Below are 13,200 nucleotides of genomic sequence, written 5' to 3'. Positions count from 1 at the left end.
ACATCGCAGCTGACAGCTCCGCCCACCCAAAAATCTAATTCGATAGGAGTTCTGTGTATCATGAATGTTAATCATCAAAGGACGACACTAGTCAATAGAAAACCTCAACTCTTGAAAATAAATTTTAGAACACAGACGAACTTAGATGAACATAGACATGTTTTCCTGTAGCTCAGTGATAAGAGCATTGCGTTGACAACACAAGGTTGTGGGTTCGATCCCAGGGGATTGCAAATACCTATGTAAAATGTATAGGATAAAGCAATGTAAGTCGCTTTGGATAAAATGTAAATGTAATGTTGAAATTTTCAACAAAGTCTTTTGTTAAAGGGGTGATTCGCCCGGAAATATGTGTCTTTCTTTGTATTTGGTGTGCGATAAGTTGCCCATGCATATATTAGACACGTAAAATTGCAAAAATTTAAGTGTCGGAACAAAATATGTATTTTATCTTGAAGCAAATGCTCACCCAGATCTGCCTGAAACGCCTCGTGTAATCACATCCCGGCGAATCTACGTCAATTCGTAACACGATTTGACTAAGACCACCCAAATCTAAACGCAGGTAAGGTGAGCGGTCTTGTAAATCTCATTGTACCGTCGCCGGCTCAGCCTGATGTTCTGAATATGGTAAGAGGCGTTACATTTCCATGCAGTATTCGACCAATCACTACGCACTAGTGAACTGGTCATAGCACACCTCGCTTTTCAGAGCGATGAGCTTTGTAAAATATCAGTGCGTTTCAGAGGAGGCGGAGCAAAGAGGAGATACAAGCATGCACGGTACGTGGAAAATCCAGTGGTTTTTAACCTTAAATCGTGTATACACAATGTATTACATCTAAAGTCAAATGACCCCTTTAATCAAACTTTTTCTGAGGACCCCTTGCAGGAGGCTGGGTGTCCCTGGATGAATGCAGTCAAATAACGGTATTTTTCTAGCCATTTCTATGAATTGTGCGCAAACCAATCAGTAATGGAAGAAAAGCTTTGTTTGCGTTGATATAACCTTATCTTTCCAGAATATTGCTTAAATAACTAAGAGGCTGTTGAACAAAAGAATATGAAAGTGTGGCCAGTATAATTTAACTATTTAAACAAGGTGTTAATTAAGTTAAGATGGGCCTTGTTTCATATGGCTCCCTCAGCCCTCATCATCCTCCTCCAAATCTAGTCTTCACTGCATGGACTTCTGGGTAATAGCCCACACACTACAAATGGACACTCTCAAAGACCAGTTTTAGTGAAATCCACATCAAATGCGTCTGAAGCAATGAAGCTCTGTGTCTCATTCAGAAATCTCCAGAAATCAAACACTTTACCTACTGTAGGACAACCCTGTCTGTAAAATTACTTTGGTGTGTACTTCAAACTGTAACTCAGCTGTGTATTTAGCCATTTTGAAAATGGAACATTAAAGCAACAATGTGTTATTAGCAGACAAAAGAGAAGAGAATACAAGGTGTCAAGGACACAGGGAGGGAGGAGAGAGAGTGAGAGAGAGAGAGAGAGAGACCACTCAAGATGCTGTGTCACCTCTTAACTTTTACTATCTCACTCTCTATCTCCAGCCCTGCCTAGATTTAGAAGCATTTCAATCAGATTGACACCGACTATATGTCACATGAAGAAAATGGCACAAATGATACGTATGATCATTTGGTTTTGTTACACTTGCTTGGAAAAATGAAGACGACTATTTAGATCGGGAAAAAAACACAACACAGCCTCAAATCGAACCATATCAATCCAATATGTGATGAAACTACCAATTTGCGAAACCGAAATGTATTCCAAATCGTGCTTATAAATATATATTCAATAACAGCAATATAAGCATATACAATTTGTTGTTTTGTTGAATTGCTATGAGATCCATTTTAGAGCATCACCATTTAATAAACAAAGGCCCGGTTTTACAGACATGGTTTATCTTAAACCAGGAGTCAGGACTATGCCTAAAGGTAGCCTCAGACGACAGGATTCACGGCCAGATTTCACCCAGATTTCTCCTCCCGAGAATCTTTGAAAAAATCGTATCCATGGCCTCGAACAGGTTGGATGTTCGGTCCAGATTATCACGTAATGTGAGACCTTCACTTATCAAATCTTACACCTCCTGATCTGCTCTGAGAAAAATCGTGACGACCCCGATCATATCAAACATATTTGATATTTGGGATTTTCATTCGGGATGATGATGTCGGTACTTTCACAACAGCCAATAGAGTCAAAACTGCAAGATGACGGAGGTGAATGACAGAACTTTAAAATGTCAACCATGACAGCTGCTGCAGTGTGATGGATAGCAGAGATGTAGGAACATCTTGTTAAAATGTAAACCGAACAAATACCTCTATAATGCGTCCTTCGAGCTGTCCTTACACCATTCCCACTGTATTGTTTGTTTTACACAGATGTTAATACGAGCTGCTGCTTCTTCTTGTTGCTGCAGCAACGTTAAGGTGCATTATTGTCACCTACTGTGTTAAGAGTGTGAACCAGAAATATCTCCCACCCAAGTATATATATATATATATAATAATAAAACAAACTATCCGTTCCAACTGTAATTATATTCTTCAGGTTTATTTCTTGCACTGCAAACTTTCTATGTTCCCTCTTCAAAATTTCCCGGTCTTCAAAATCCTTATGACCATAGACATAATAGACACTTCGCTGCGATGAGTCAATGGCGCCGCCATATTAGGTAAGGCAGAACCCCACTAAACCCATAGAAGTGAATGGGAAAGCTGAGCTTTTTTGATATTAACTCATTCGCATCCAGCCTCTTTAAAAAAAGTTGCCACCCTACGCCAGGGTTTTTTAACATTTTCACCCAACTTTAATGGGTCACAGTAAATTTTCTGTAAAGATTTATGGACAAACAATATTTCAAATGAAAGAACAGAGTCTCAGCTTTCAAACAAAAGAAACCGTATTCTTCTTTCTTCATTTCTTCGTTCTTTATCAGTCTGTAGATGTGGGTAGGTTTCTTCAAAAATGCATCACTTTGATTAAACAGCTGAGATAATTAACGTTTTTTGTCACAGATTCCGTCCAGATTACACTCAGAACAATCATTAAAAACCGCTAAAACATATATGTTCTAGGTTCTGGGATTCTGTACTTATTCCCAAAGGTGTGTAATAGTGCCACCTGCTGTAAAACAGTAAAAACACTGATTGCCGTATTAACTCGTCTTTGGCGGGGAACCATTTATTTTTAATGATGAGATAACTTGTCAATGGCAGTGAAAGAGTTTAAAGCACTAGCATGTTTATATTTCTTAACCAATTTTAATGGTTTATGATCTATGTAGAGTACAAATTTACCATGTCTCTAGTTGTCTCGATAGTTAAACTTTAAAATTTGTTGTTGTCATAAGGAATTGTGAAATATCAAGTAATTGTGCGTGTTATTCAGGAAAATCCACTAGATGACACCATGTCCAGTGATTTGTTATATAGCCTATACAAGACAAGCAAAAGAACAAAACAACCACATGTTGAAGTATCAGTCTAAAATAAAATGCAGAGATGTTGATATTATTGTATTTATATCATCGAACGAAACACCAATGGTAATCATTTAATTTACATCACATCCAAAAATAAATAAAGTTTTCACTGGGGAAATTGCTTTTTTTCATCCTTTTAGACATTTTCAAAGGCAAAAGATGTTTTTAAATAAATCTGGTAAAACAGTTACAGCAGTAAAACATGTATGTGATAAACAAAAAATATATCACATAAGTGAAGTTTTCACAATTATTTACAGAGCAAATTATTATTACGTCTAAATGAATGCTTGACCACTACTAGATGTCTTCATGTCATAACAAATACATTACCGTTTACATTCAGTTCTTGCTGAGCGGATGACGTGATGCGTGCATCCACTGGTACAATATTCTTAATTTTCTCCTGTAGTTTATGATGCACCAAGAGTTTTAAATCTTTTAGTATGAGCATGTTTAGGATTTTAAATAAGAGAATCTGTCAAGATTCTCCTTATGTGTGCTGCAACCAGATTTCTTATTCGGTCAGGATTTTAAAAACCCTGTAGTCTGAGGCCAGCTTTAGTTGAATTAAGATATTTATGTCACTTTTATAAAAATGCTTTAGAACAAAACATAACTGGTGTGCACCTCAAGACAAACAATGGCACTGATTTATTTTAAGATATTTCTGGACAATTATATTCTGTTAAAACAGGTCACACATTCATTTTAGTCTGGGACTAGCCTTAAACTCGGTCCGTGAAACCGGGCCATAATGTTTTGAAGAAGAGACGGAGAGAAAAAAAATCGGCTCTATGACCATCATCTACACTTCTACCTTTAAACAACCTAGCCAAATACTACAAAAAAACTAATTAAAACTTATCTCTTCTGTGAAAACTTGACAGGCAAATGAAAGAAGAAGAAAAAAAACTCTTTCTCTCAACAGATATTCTTCTGGCTTTTGTGGAAACAAGTAACTTGGTTTTAGCACCTATTGTATTATTGCTCCTGTATGAGATATCGCTTTATCGCTCCCTGAACTCTCTGTAAGTCGCTTTGGATAAAAGCGTCTGCAAAATGACTAAATTTAAATGTTCATGTAAAATACCACAAAGCATCTCCACTTTGCCTCAGAGAAGAAATATAATCGCACAAGCTGATAAAAATCCAATCTTTTCTAAACCCCCCGCCCCAGCAGTAAACACTCAGGATGACGTGCTCGGAGTGGGGCTTTAAAACAGCTTTGCAATCACGTTGTGTAAGAACTACAACCTGAGCCGCATGATGAAATCAGCCAAAAAGGTTACATGGCCACCGAGAGCCCCTCATTTCATTTTCTCATGCTTTTACCAACACAACGCGCCACTTCTCTCAGTGGAGAGCGGAAAACCTTTTGACTGATGACCGCCATGAGGGCCACTCATGTAGTGTATAAAAGCACAAGGGACTTCTAATGGCCTAAGCAGCTCTTACACAGAACGACCGTCATTGACATAATTATATGCCTTTAATGTGATGAAACCGGCAAACAAATAGAAACAAAAGGCACTGCGTCTGAAATCATTATTTACTTTGCATTCAGTAGCAATGGAATTTGTTTATCTCAATCAATAATAACCAAACAGCTGTAAATCTGGTTCTGTTTTCAGCATGAAGAAAAGTAAAACCACTTCAGCTTTACTTGTTGACCATCATGCTTGAGCATCATGATTTCCAGTGTTAATGTATTAGACAAACAATGGTCTTTGGCAGTAGAAGCAACATGATCAAGTGGTGTAACTGGATAGTACCAATTGGCGTAACCAGTATTTTTCATAAAAAATATAATTATATACATGAAAATGAATGTTGCATAACACAGAAGCGTCTAGTTTAGTGTATAAATATGTTTTTTTACCCATAATGCGTCTGCATCTGAAATCATCCTTTGCATTTTCAGTTTCAATGGAGTTTGTTTCTCTCAATCTAATATAACCAAACAGCTGTAAATCTAAAACCAAACGTCATAAGTGATGTCACTGCTGATATGAGCATCTGTTGTGTGCATGGTACACAAAAACAGATTATGAATGTGTGAAATGTGTGCAATGTTTCATATGCAAAACTGAATATTTTTTCAGCATTTACGTCTGATTGTTAATAATTATAATTAAGCAACTTAAATAAAAAAATGTTTACTAGATGTGTGAATTCTAAAACAAGACAAAACAGCACAATGAACACTGATAAATAAACCAGTCTTCACCTGAATTAACTTTTTCAATGGTCCATTTATTCAGTGCATCATGTGCAGATGAAATATGTGCCTGCTGACGCTCAAGGTTGTGACTCAACACGCACGTGTATTTCGGACATCACGAGCATGTTGTAAATCAACTAAAGATGCTCGTGAACATGCATTTGCTGCCCCAAAATGCGTTTATATAGGCACCTAACACAGTAACACAGGCGATGAGTCCGCTAGCCGACTGAGAGGACGAGATTAATTTAATCACATAAAATGCAACCACATCGACCATGTGCTGTCCACGCCAGCCTGTCAATGACAACTGCAGGGGGAAATAGTTTTATTGTAAATTTACTTGTAAAGAGAAAACAACTAGAATAAAAATCCAATACTAAGTCTAACGTGAGGCATTACTGTAATGAATGAACAACTATTGTTAAAAGCGCAGTAAGTAAAAGCGCGAAGTAATGGTTATTGGAAATGTTAAGGATGCCGAGATGAAGGTGCCAATGGCAACGATAGCTATACATTCACAGTGACCATATCGGTTAAGAGGACATACTGTTTTGAATGGTCCAAGCTTAAAGCATGGAAACGCATGGACACTGATGTCAAGCAAATTTACATCACAACCGACACATCTGGAACACCGCTGGAGATCATCAAGTAACAGTTTAAACATGATGACATGTCTACTTTTTCGCTCCTTGACGAAGTTTAAAGTGTGCCTACTCACCTTTCTATCACCGCACAGATGCAGTCAGACTCGCGTCCTGTCCAAGCTCAGATGAACCTGGACGAAATCTGTGCGCACATTCCCAAATCTTCACCAGCGCCATCCAGCGCCACAGCATATGTGTGAAGATCTCGCGATGGCAACGCTGCTAATACATACAGTTCTCGCGATAAGTGTTTCGAGGTACGATAAACCCATCGCTGCCATCTGGTGGAGGCGGTGACAACTGTGCGTCCGAGAACGATTACGTAATCGATTCTGGCTTCTTGTGGGGAACAATGAATCCTAAATAAATCATTTCGGCGTGTCCGGAATCCAAAATTATTAGGTCATAATGAAACAAAAAGAAAACAACGGCATGTGCCTTCATTACAGGAATGGAGCTCAAACAGGACGTAAAATTAAATCAAACTATTAAAGGTTTTGTTGAGAAAGACAAAATATTGCATGTGTTGCTTTATTGTATATTACATTATTATTTTATTTATAACAGTGGAACGCGGTAAACATTGTTTTTTATAAATATAAATTATAATTCATCCAAATATGAGATTATGTAACATGAAAAGAGTCAGATTTTAGATCTATTTTAAAGGGCCGGTACAGACATCGACAGTATGAAAATCCTTAATTTTCTTACTATGATCATTTTCTGTAAAAAAAAAAACAGTTGGATGCTCAACAGGTGAACGTAAAATATTTGTTTAAGAACACAAAGGCCATTTCCTAAATAAGGAGTTAACACTGATAAACATACGATGCACGATACAATACACAAGCTGTTTGTACTTTTGAATGAGAAATCAGACCATACATTCTCTTTAGGGATTAAGGTTTATTGTGATGAGATCATTTGAACTTTTTATGTCTATCCCACTGTAATGTCTATCATTATAGGGTCATTGCAGGAAATGGGTTTTCATACGTGAGAACAGCACACAAAACAATGTGCTAACTACTGCCAACAGTTATAAGCCTCTCATGTAAATAAATACTAATTTGCTATAGTTCTTTCTTTGCCAGCTGTGAGTAAAAGTGCATAAGGTCCCTATTTGTCTGTGTGTACATGTGTGTATACATTAATGCATTAGCCATAATGTAAGTATGTACATGTCTGCGTTATTCAGCATATGACAGGCTGATTTCTCAAAGGTCATCAGTTTCTCCGTCAAAGGGTAAGGTATCCAATTCGATGTTGATGTGGCTGTGTTCCTCATTGCATGCCCAGCCAATTGGAGTGCGGTTGAAAGAAGGCCGACTGCAAAGGTTATACTGCATAGTAGACTCAGGCAGAGGTTCCTCTTTGGTGACGTTGACCTCAGGGGTCTCAAAGGTCACAAGAGATGCCTTTTCAATTCCTCCGAAAGGAAGAGCCGTTCTTATGGAAAAACAAACAGGTGAGAGGGTTAAATGCAAGGTATGGTTCTCATGTGCATCTGCTGTACGTTTTTATTTTTATAGGGATATTTCGCCCAAAAATGAAAATTCTGTCATAATTTACTCACCTTCCAGTTGTTCCCAATCTGTATACATTTTGTTGTTCTGATGAACACGGAGAAGGATATTTGGAAGAATGCTTAAAACCAGACAGATTTTGCCTCCCATTGACTCCCATAGTAGGAAAAAATACAATGGTAGTCAAAAGTGCCCCAGAACTATTTGCTGTCCTACATTCTTCAAAATGAGCTGAACTATGTTATTTAACTACCATGGGAGTAAACGGGGGACAAGATCTGTTTGGTTATAAGCATTCTTCCCAATATCTTTCTCTGTGTTCATCAGGACAAAGACATTTCTAAAGATTTTGAACAATTCGAAAGGTGAGTAAATCATGACAGAATTTTCATTTTTGGGTCAAGTTTCCCTTTAAGGAGGTGCAAATGGAACTTAATAAAATATAAATATAATAGTACTTGTTGAAGCTTTTGTATTTGGGAAGGTCCTCGTGAACTTGAGGCCCTGGCATTTTAAACTTCATGGTTTCTTTAAGTGCCTCATCATTTTTCATAGCGTGTTCCCATGGCGATACGTATGCTTTAGCATACTCGCGTCTTCTCTCTTCCTTCTCTTCCTTCTCTGCCTCAGTATTTACTTCCTCTGCCGAAGAGATGATTAAAGAAGCATATCCCACATGTTTGCCTGTTACTATTTATTTTACAAAAATCTCACAATATTCTTTTCAGCCTGTTGAAAACAAGTCAGTTTACATGTCGCATAAACCTGTTTAATGTGAGATGTACCTTGAGGTGGATCAGGTTTGGGAGATGGAGCAGGTGGAGTTGGCATCTCACAGCCCAGAGGAGGAGCTAGGACCTGCAGGTTTTGCTATACAGTATATGCATAAGAAACAAAAATGGATGCTTTGTTTTTATCAGCAGTATCTGGTGCTAGGTAATGCTTAATCTGCCAAAAAAATATTTAGTTGCTATTTCGATCAAAACATCACAGAGTAAATGTAAATCAGTTTTTTTACAAAAAGATGTTTAATTATTTATTTAAATGCTTTTTGTAATACTCTGCTCTGGTCAATCGCAACTGAGGTTGCATTTTTTTTTCTCTGAGAGTGCTTATTATCTTTCTTTTGAAAATAGAAAATAATTTCAACTCAAATCAATACTTCAAGGTTGTTGTTTTGATTTATTTGCGAAAGAGCCACGCAAGCGAGATTATTGCCAAATAAACTCCTTCAGAGTAAATCAAACCTTTCGACTTCGTGTCGTTATTTTGTTATATTTACTATCTAACCGTACATTATCCCCATTAAACAGTAAATGCTTCACATGGTCATGGTCTATATAATGTACCACACCCCTTCACTTTTTGGACTTGAGGCAATAATCTTTTACAGTTGATGCCCACCCATCTGCATTTCAGCAAGGACCACTAAACTAACTATTTATACTACCCCTCCAGATTATTATTTTCTGTGCACAACAGTCATTCTATGAAACGTTATCTTGTATTAGCTATTGTCACTCTCATGCTGCTTTTCCTGACCTGGTTCTCGGCACTGATGATGAATTTCTCCACCCTTTGCTGTCTCATCTGAAACATTTTGGAGCCCTTGTTTTTCATGAGGGACAGTTCCTCCAACATAACGTCTTTAGGGGCCTTGATTTTGGTCCCAAGGTCCAGTTCGGTTTCAGCTTTCTCATCTTCCTGATCTGCTCAAGATTAAAATGATGGGACAGGGGAAAGACAGATTGATGATAAATATAATCTAAAACATATCTCTCATATTTTTGAAACGCGAAATGTATGATCTTATCCATTTTACAGGATAGACACCGTGCGGTCTTTCTCTTTATTTATACATATTACTGTTCAGTTTAGCCCTTTAAAATGAAGTCAAGCCACATCTGACACAGACAATAAGGATGCTGTGCTGAGAATTGTTTGCATTGCCTTATAAATCAACTCTTGGCCAGCATCAAAAGTTTTGTGTGTGTGTGTGTACATGTGTGTGCTTATGTGAACTGAGTGGGAATAAAAAACCTCAGAGTTTTGCATGTTTGTGTCATTGATTTGATATCTTTACAAAACTAAAGCTTGTGTATGCACTAAGGTCAGAGGTTTGTTAACTTAAAAAAAAAAATGTGTCAGATTTTTGCAGATGCCTGGGTTTCACAACATGTACTCTACTTTACATTATTGAAGTTTTCATATCAAGCTTCTGACCACGACAATTATAGCTTGTTTCGTTTAAGACTTCACGAGTTTCACTGATTTTACATATCATGAATCACACTGTCACCCCTTGTGTGCACACTTCTGAGACAGACGGGACTAAAATAGACGAAAGAAAAATCTGTTGAACAGCTCTTACTATTGGCAATAGTTGAGTTGTTAATTTAATTGGCTCTGAAATGCTAGCTGCAAGAATTTTAACATATAAACAGACTGCCATTATGAGGTCTGTGCCAGACGGATGAGCTAAGATGTAATAAGACTTAGCGACGTTCAGACGGCCGTGCACACATCATCTGAACACTGAGGTGTTCATTACAAGAGAGCTGTGAAGCCTTTGAAATTTCTCTTTATATAGACTAATAATTGGCAAGCCATAGACTCTTTAGGCTAACCGCTCATGACAATGGTTTTCATAATATGGTGGAAGCATCATAACTGAGATCCATTCACACACAAATAATTCTTACACTCGTGCAACAACTGCGCCATTGTGTCAAGTGTGTGTATTTTTATTTTTAAAGGTTATGCTTTAATTAAGCGTTCCTCCGTGGGGTTTTGCACACAGAGAAAGTTAGTGAGAGCCTGGGGACTGTTTGGTATTGCTAGTAATAAGTTGCACTAAGTTGATAGCGGACACCAATAAGGGCTTTGGTCATTAAGTTTGACATTTACAACACTCATCTGATCATTACTGAGAGTAAAACAGAGTACCTAACACTATGTATACATGCTGTTTATATAAACTATGTATGTTTGTGCATGAATATTCACCACTGACCATACTGTGAGATTTTTGAAAGGTCTGTGATGATTTTAGAAGACTGCTTCCTCTTGTTAGGCGGAGCAGGTGTTCCAGAGCCAGGCATGATTGCAATCTGGGGATGAAATAAATAATTTGTGTCATGTAGTTTTTTTACACAAACACTGAAGACTGTTTATGACGGCCAATGGGTAAAACTTGAACAAATATTTTAAGAAGAAACTAAGCAAAAGCCGTGTGTGAGACACTGGTCTCTTGTTGCGAAGAGGGGTATTTCTGTTGTCGCAAACTAAATAAATCCACGGTACGCAACTAGTCAGCAAATTCCTGAAATACACTGCTGTACCTTATAGACATGCATGCTGCTGAACCATGGTAAACCTGAATAAGAGAACGCATATTAAACACTTTTTTAAGAAACGTAAAACTATTAGTTTGAGGTACAGTTAACAACAGTTTTAACTTAAAGTCAACTTTTAGTTATATTTAGGAGCCTTATATTTACATTGAAATAGCAGAGTTGAAGTGGTTCTGTGTGCATGTGTATGTGTGTGTGTTTTATTATTTCTACAATTAAATTATTTTAATGATATTATATATGTATGTTAATAAATACATACTAAACATTTGATTTAGTAAAAGCATGCAATTGAAACATAGACTTGCCATTTAAAAAGTGTATAACAATGATATACTATCCTAAGATGCCATCAACTCCTTCCATCCGCCTAATACCAGATTAATAGCTAATCATAATTTTTACAGCCTGCATTTTTTCACATCAAAATACTCAAACAACACAATCATCCCTCTTACCTGAGATAGAACAATCAATGTTTCACAAACCACAACAAGAATTTCAGAGAAAACCAAGGTTCCCAGGAGTACAGTTTTATGTTAATCCAATTCCTTTAGGTTATCCAGTATACCAGTAACTGCTGCTCTCTTCTACATCCCAGGAAGAGTGAAATCCTAGCAGCATTTGAGATAGCAGATCTTTCGGGAGTGGGGGTGAAGGGTTTGGGAGGGGGTTTACTTCAGTGTGCTCTAGAGAGCTTTGGGCAGGCCAGAGTGGTGGTCCTTCTCTAGCAAATATTTTTTACATTTATATTGTATAAAAATCTGGACAATAAAAATTAGTTTGACTTTCTTTTTTTCTTTATGTAATGCCTGTCTAATGCCAGTCAACTTACCCGTTTCAACGTATGACTTCAGTGTTTGGGTCAGCAGGTGACATGTCACATCATGAAACTTATACTTGACCTTATTGTAGTTAACCACTAGTTTAATTGATCATATTGCAAATCTAAAGAAAAATACAGTAGGTATGTGTTTGTTTTGTAGTCCAATTCTTGCCCCCAGACAGGACAGGGCAGCTGCATTACCGGTTATCACCAGCAGGGTTACAGATTGACGGAATGTGGCTCCCGATGGAAACACAGACCTGTGTCTAAAGTTAGCACCTGATACTTGTGACATATGACCGTGAGGGGATAGAGCCTAGAAGGGTCAGAAGGCAGATCGATTAGGAGTGGAGGTAGGATTACAGAGTTAAAGCATTAAAGTTCACACCAGTAGAACGACCACTTCTTTAATGTGGGTGTGAAAATGTGTTTGATTTACAACATATACTTATTGTTATACAGTGTCATACAGTGGCTGAGTCATAGATTAGTTCAGAGCTGATTTTAATAAGATCTTTTAAAGTGCAATGAATTTAAGGAGAATGATTTAAGAGAAATATTGTGTCCTACTGGCAAATTGATAATATTCCATGAAAAAGTGTGGACTCTGCCCTGTATATATTTAGTAACAAACAGATTAAGGACATATCTTATATATTACTTCATCTTTTTATCCTACCAAGCCTTATGTGAAAGACACATGTTTCCAGATGTTGACCAGATATATGTTCATTTTTATGATGCTGAAGAAAAATCATTTTATCATCTTTGTTTTGGAATGATTTGTGTATCTTCCTTTGTTTTTTCTACATTATGCACATATATTTGGTTTTCATAATTTCGAAAATAATGTAACAGATCAAAAACGTTTGATCAACTTCTTTATTTTACTTGGTAATTTAGTGTAAATGTAGTGTAATTTCAGGGCGCTAAGGACTTTTTTGTAAAGATTTTAAGTGCGACCTAAGTACTCTCTAAAACTGCAACGTTGTTTCATTCATATGATATTTTTCTAATTTTGTAACTTTGTAATATTTGTCTTCTTTTACCCCTGGGATTGTTTGTTGACAGAGATGCATTAAAAAGGCATGTTGTAAG

At 37.1% G+C, this 13,200-nt stretch overlaps 1 protein-coding gene across 1 annotated transcript; it reads right to left on the bottom strand.

Moving 5' to 3' along the window:
- Window positions 1-7,318: 7,318 nt before the first annotated feature.
- Window positions 7,319-11,860, bottom strand: myoz1b (myozenin 1b). Its single transcript, XM_056771827.1, has 6 exons — window positions 11,735-11,860; window positions 10,937-11,033; window positions 9,466-9,632; window positions 8,709-8,793; window positions 8,382-8,565; window positions 7,319-7,846 (listed from the first exon to the last, which is right to left on the bottom strand). The coding sequence occupies exons 2-6, from the start codon at window positions 11,022-11,024 to the stop codon at window positions 7,615-7,617; spliced, it is 756 nt and encodes a 251-aa protein (XP_056627805.1). The 5' UTR covers window positions 11,025-11,033; window positions 11,735-11,860; the 3' UTR covers window positions 7,319-7,614.
- Between the last annotated feature and the right edge of the window lie 1,340 nt (window positions 11,861-13,200).

This window comes from Triplophysa dalaica, chromosome 17 (genome assembly GCF_015846415.1).
Source record: "Triplophysa dalaica isolate WHDGS20190420 chromosome 17, ASM1584641v1, whole genome shotgun sequence".
Taxonomy (NCBI): domain Eukaryota; kingdom Metazoa; phylum Chordata; class Actinopteri; order Cypriniformes; family Nemacheilidae; genus Triplophysa; species Triplophysa dalaica.
Note: the sequence above shows the minus strand (reverse complement) of the source record. Positions and strands in the feature narration are given on the sequence as shown.

Coding starts and splice junctions, on each gene's coding strand:
- myoz1b (XM_056771827.1), bottom strand. CDS start 11,024: ATGCCTGGCTCTGGAACACCTGCTCCGCCTAACAAGAGGAAGCAGTCT. Junction 8,794..9,465: donor TCATCAGTGCCGAGAACCAG/GTCAGGAAAAGC, acceptor TATACTGTATAG/CAAAACCTGCAGGTCCTAGC. Junction 7,847..8,381: donor AAATACAAAAGCTTCAACAA/GTACTATTATAT, acceptor TTTTTCCATAAG/AACGGCTCTTCCTTTCGGAG.